Source organism: Rhinopithecus bieti, unplaced genomic scaffold (genome assembly GCF_001698545.2).
Source record: "Rhinopithecus bieti isolate Rb0 unplaced genomic scaffold, ASM169854v2 scaffold_905, whole genome shotgun sequence".
Taxonomy (NCBI): domain Eukaryota; kingdom Metazoa; phylum Chordata; class Mammalia; order Primates; family Cercopithecidae; genus Rhinopithecus; species Rhinopithecus bieti.
In genome coordinates this window covers 1,635,604-1,641,562 of record NW_016803348.1, presented here as the reverse complement: position 1 = coordinate 1,641,562, position 5,959 = coordinate 1,635,604, and the positions used below count along the sequence as shown (strand labels likewise).

The 5,959-nt window shown below is 42.4% G+C and overlaps 1 protein-coding gene across 2 annotated transcripts in view; it reads left to right on the top strand.

Moving 5' to 3' along the window:
* The window catches only part of AMBN (ameloblastin), a 10,979-nt gene extending 9,016 nt beyond the window's left edge, over positions 1-1,963 (top strand). For both annotated transcript variants that reach the window (XM_017879013.1, XM_017879011.1), the window contains exon 11: positions 860-1,963. In XM_017879013.1, the coding sequence (XP_017734502.1) occupies positions 860-1,405 (546 nt within the window). In that variant the 3' untranslated portion in view covers positions 1,406-1,963. The remainder of the gene's footprint in view (positions 1-859) is intronic.
* Positions 1,964-5,959: the final 3,996 nt, after the last annotated feature.

Here is a 5,959-nt window from a genome sequence, read left to right as displayed (position 1 = left end):
TCTATTCTGCCTCATTCCCAAAAGATTTTGCAGAGCTTATGAAAAACACACAATAAATATAACCAAAAAATTGAAGGTAGGATATTAAATGAGTCATAATTTCAAGAAAATCAGAATACAGATATGCAAGTCACACAGTCCTGCTCAATTGCTACAAACAGCCTAAGATTTTGGACCCCATATTTCTGGCAGCAAAGGTAGAAAAAGAAACATGGTCAGTTCTGGAATTCTCTTTGTCCGCAGGAAGAAAATATTTTAGTTACTCCATGGAAGCCAGATTTTTTTCTTAAACTTTGTGCTTTAAAAAAATTTAAGTCTTAGCTGGGTGCAGTGTCTCGCCCCTGTAATCCCAGCTACTAGGGAAGCTGAGGCAGGAAGATCACTTGAGCCTAGGAGTTCTAGACCAGTAGCCTGGGCCATATAATGAGGCCCCTAAAAGAAAAAAAAAAAAACTACATGGAACTTCATTTGGGGACACTGAAAATGCCATTGACAAGACTCTCCCTCAACAAATGCAGTTATGAGTTTCAGTTCTTACTTGTTTTGTGATGGTAGTACTCATTTCAACTACTTGTTTTCTTAAAATTAAATTCAAACTCACTTTGCCTCAAGTCTTGCTTCTGCCCTGTTATCTCCCTTTTGTGGAGATCATGCCAAGATCTACCCAGATAAGTGCAGAATCCTCTTCATTATGTTTCAAAGCCAGTTTAGTGAGAAATGAGCTTACACAAAGCTATCAGCCAACTTCCTATCCTCTACCAGTTTTTTAGAGATCCTTGGTGAATGTGACCAGGTATAGTTGCATGGTATAGTTAATAGCATGTGATAATGGCATCTTCAACGAATGTCTTTTTTCCAGGGCGGGAGAGGAGACCCAATGGCCTATGGAGCCGTATTTCCAGGATTTGGAGGCATGAGGTCCAGCTTGGGGGGAATGCCCCACAAGCCAGCTATGGGCGGTGACTTCACTCTGGAATTTGACTCCCCAGTGGCTGCGACCAAAGGCCCTGAGAAGGGAGAAGGAGGTGCACAAGGCTCCCCTATGCCGGAGGCCAACCCAGACAATCCAGAAAACCCAGCTTTCCTTCCAGAGCTAGAACCTGTTGCCCATGCAGGGCTCCTTGCTCTCCCTGAGGATGATGTTCCCAGCCTGCCAAGGAGCCCTTCCTGGAAGATGAAGGGACTCCCCAGCGTCACCCCAGCAGCTGCTGACCCACTGGTGACCCCTGAATTAGCTGATGTTTATAGGACCTACGATGCTGACATGACCACATCCGTGGATTTCCAGGACGAAGTAACCATGGATACCACAATGGCCCCAAACTCTCTGCAAACATCCATGCCAGGAAACAGAGCCCAGGAGCCGGAGATGATGTATGATGCGTGGCATTTCCAAGAGCCCTGACAGCTCTAAGATATTAGCTACTTTCTGTATGCACAAGCTTCCCAGCTTTGTCCCCACAGTGTACCTTTTTGCTAAAACACTTTTTACCCTTCTGCAGCAAAGGCATTAAAAGCGCTAAGCATTTATTAATAAATACAAGTGGCTAGAAATAGTGTAGGTCCCCTTCTTGCTTTCGATATCTTGTTGAAATAAAATCTGTCAATTGTCTCTGTGATTTAGAAACACTATTAATAACATCAGAGCAAGGGCTTAAGGGTCTCAGCATTTGATCATCACTTTTTCTTAGCTGTCTTAAGCATTACAGAATTTCTCTTACTAGCATGACACTATTATATTCAGGAAATGTGGCACTGCTTTTTTCTCTAAGCAAAGGCAAATATCCTCATAATTCTAAGCTAATTCATTTAAACTTTATTAAATGGGGATTGGTGGAAAACTCCTGACTGGTATTACTGAGGTTGGTATAATTGAATTTAAAATTCTCATTTATAGAGTGTTTTATTTAATCTAGTATAAAAAATCTAGCCTATTTTAAATAAAGAATTTTTCTCACTGAAATTTTCAGGAATTGTATGCTTATTATTTATATATATTTAAACGGTTCAAGAAAAGCATACTCATCCTATACCTTTGCTACTCTTTAACTCATTGTATTCAATTCATTCATTCTTTCATCAGAACTTTACTGAATATTCATGTCCTGGGTGCAGTGCAAGGTATCAGAGATACAGTCCCTTCCTTCAAAGCTTACGATGAACATGACTGACAAGTAGACAATCACCATAAAAAAACCCTAGACCAAGCTCAATTACTTTACATATATTATCCCACAACAATACTGTAAAATAGGTACACTCAACCCCACAGCACACGTGAAAAGTGCTATGAAAAGGCCAAGCACAGGGTGCCCCTGGAGCCACAGAGAAGAGGTACCTAACCCAGCCTGAGGGGCATCAGAGGGTCTAGGAGGAATCAGACAAGTTGTCTCAGAACAGTTTCTAGAAACGGTTTCAAGAGTGAGAGGTCTCACTCTCCAAGAGGAAGAAACAGAAAAAGAGCCATATGGGTGTCATGTGAGAATTAGCTCATTCCTGTGAAATATAATGTGGGAAAGAGGGATGCAGAAAATGACCCTTGCTTGTCACCAGGGCTAGGTGTGTATTGAGCAGAGCTATACACCTAAATTAAAGGGCTCCCAGCCCAGATTTGGTCACTCCTACAAAGTAGCTCCTACCCCCTTCTCTTCACCTTCTCCTAAGTGGCTCAACCCAGGTCTTCGACTCCATGACACTCAGACTTCTCTCCATCCATTGATGGAGATTCTGTAGATGCAACCCAGGAAAAAGAGCCCTGAGATGCCTCCCAACCTGGGGTACTTCAGGAGCCTTACCAGGAGCATGTAGCTGCCACCTATTGCCTCCCTCTCTTCAGGCAGGGTTCTGCTCATCCTCACTCCATTGACTGCAGCTGAAAGAGAGATACAGAAGAAAAATTTCAGTTTGCCTCCCCGAGTGTCCCTGGCAAAGGTGTGAGGGTAGAATGACCTCCACAGTAACCAGCAGATACCCACTGAGATCTATCTTAGCATCGCAGACAGTTTCCTAAAAAGCAGTATGGTACAATACATATAAACAGATCTGAGTTCAAAATTCGGTATCACGTCTTATTATCCATGGGACTTTAGATGTGAAACTTAATCTCTCTGCGCCTGTGTTTTCATTTCTATAATGGGGCTATGACCTAGCATGGAGAGTTGTTATGAGAATGAAATGAGATAAAGCTCACAGATGAAATTGCTGAATCATAACAGTTTCTTTCCTTTCCAACTGATCCTTTTGGTAAAGAGATTTAAGCAAAACAGCAGCAGCAACAGTGGAAGAATGGAATTGTTCCCATTATCTGATGAGTTTGTGTTTTTCCATTAACACTCCAACCATCGCCCTGCTTGTCCTTCTTTGTAATTCAGAGCATGCTTTTGTGAGACACACATGCCGGTTTCCCCCGGTGAGTCTTGCTGTAGCAGAGGCTCGAAGTTAGTCTCTCTTACTGACCATCTGGACACTTAACAATGGTAATAGCAGCTGGGCGTGGTGGCTCACGCCTGCAATCCCACACTTTGGGAGGCCGAGGTGGGCGGATCACCTGAGATCGGGAATTTGAGACCAGCCTGACCAATATGATGAAACCCCAGCTCTACTAAAAATACAAAAATTAGCCAGGAGTGGTGGCATGCTCCTATAATCCCAGCTACTCGGGAGATTGAGACAGGAGTATCGCTTGAACCCAGGAGACAGAGGTTGCAGTGAGCCAAGATCGCACCATTACACTCCAATCTGGGCAACAAGAGTAAAACTCCATCTCAAAAAATAACAATAATAATGGCAATAGCCAGGTCAACTTTGCAGTGGAGACAACATGTTGTTGAGTCCTTGAATAACATCTATCCCTGCCACCATTGTCACTTCAAATACTGGACCATTGGGCAAACACCAAGGTGGCCAGGTATAGAGGCTAAATGTCACTCTCAGAAGAAGCCATATTGATTATTGAGAATTTCCTCTACTTTGGTTTTCTTCTACCAGGCATTTACATGAGAAAAAAAAAGTCTTCATACTATGTCCCATTCTAAGACTATCCAGATAACCTGTCTTCTAGACCCTCCTTATCACCAATCTTTCAGTTTTATTATTTCCAAGTCCCTGACAAGGTGACCCATCTGGTACCAACCCTGCGTCAGTGTAGATCTGTATCACAGGCCATCGTCTCCTTCCATACAAAATAGACAACCAGAAATTCCATTTAAAGTTCTCCTCATTGAGTGGGGTTGTAGTACATTGATTGTCTACTTTCTGCCAATGCTAGAATTCCATACAGAAATCCATGGGCCAGGCATATACTCATCAAGAGGAAGTACATGGAAGTCAAAACCACTTACTGGTACAATCTAACTAAGCCCTCCAGACCTGCTGGAGCCCGATATCATATATATTTCCATCTAAAATAAAACGTTGTTATGTTCCATTTTATGGTTCAGTTGATCATATATCACACAGTTCAAGATGGGCAACTCAAATAACATAATCGTTTGACATCCCATAGTCAGGCACATTGTGTCTACTGGAATCCAGTAGCAAGGCAAAAACTACTTTTCACAAAGAAATCCCTAAGGTTCTGTGCTATTATTCTCCTATCAGGGATTGCCACGAGTCTCATACAGCTGCAGATACTTCCAACACATTTGAGTCTTCTGGGTCATAATGCCCAAGTGACAAGGATGGACCCCTTTCATGCTCTGTTTACTCAAAATGTCCAGACTTCTGAGTTATACAATATGTGGTATACTTTACCTTCAAAACACAAAGAAGTCCAACAAGAATTGTGCTTCTTTCTTTTTGTAAGGTGGTGCAAGATGCAATAACTTGCAAACAACTTTAGCTATCCCAATATGCCTTATGCTACTAGACCTCTAGAAATGTTGTTAGCACCATGAATGTTTTGGTGTTTATCTTTTACCCTCTGGCTTGCTACCTCATGTTAATCAAATCCTGTTGCATTGTATCTTCAATGTACTGGATGAGCATGGTGTTCTATGGAATATAAAGATGATCCAGGACCCTCAGGACTGTTAGGATAGATTGTAAGAGAGTTGACATAGTCCTAGGGCAAGAGAGTATAAATTTACATTGTTCCTGTTTTTTAAAAGCAAATTACTTCTGATGTTTCTTACTGATTAGAACAGAAAGAAACAGCTACCAGATCAATAGCCATATACTAGGTGCCATGGGCTATGCTGATTTGCTCCAATAAAGTTATCACGTCTGGAAATACATTTGCATCATCACCTGATTAAGTTTGCAACAATCCACTGTAATTCCTCATGACCCATTTAGCTTTTCCACCAGTCAGACAGGTGAGTTAAATGGGGAGGTGGTAGGACACCTTTTCTATATCTTCCAATTTTTCTATGGTAATGCTAATCTCTGCAATTCTCCCTACAAGACTTGCTATCTTGTTGGGAGTGAAGAAGAAGGTATAGACTTCCAGGGACTTCCTTATACTTGGCTTTTCCTACTATAGCTTTCATTCCATTGGTATAAGAATCATTGTGGGATTATTACACATATATCTATTCCTGGGCTGGATGTGGTGGCTCACACCTGTAATCACAGCACTTTGAGAGGCTGAAGCAGGCAGGTTGCTTAAGCCCAGGAATTAGAGACCAGCCTGGGCAACATAGTGAAACCCTTTCTCTGCAACAAAATACAAAAATTAGCCAGGCATGGTGGTGCCTATCTGTGGTCTCAGCTACTTGGGAGGCTGAGGCAGGAGGATAATTTGAGCCCGGGATGTGGAGGTTGAAGTGAGCTGGGATCACACCATTGCACTCCAGCTTGGGTGACAGAGTGAGACCTGTCTCAATTAAAAAAAAAAAAAAAAAAAGCCAGGTGCAGTGGCTTACACCTGTAATCCCAGCACTTGGGGAGACTAAGGCGGGTGGATCACTTGAGGTGAGGAGTTTGAGACCAGCTTGGCCAACATAGTGAAACCCATCTC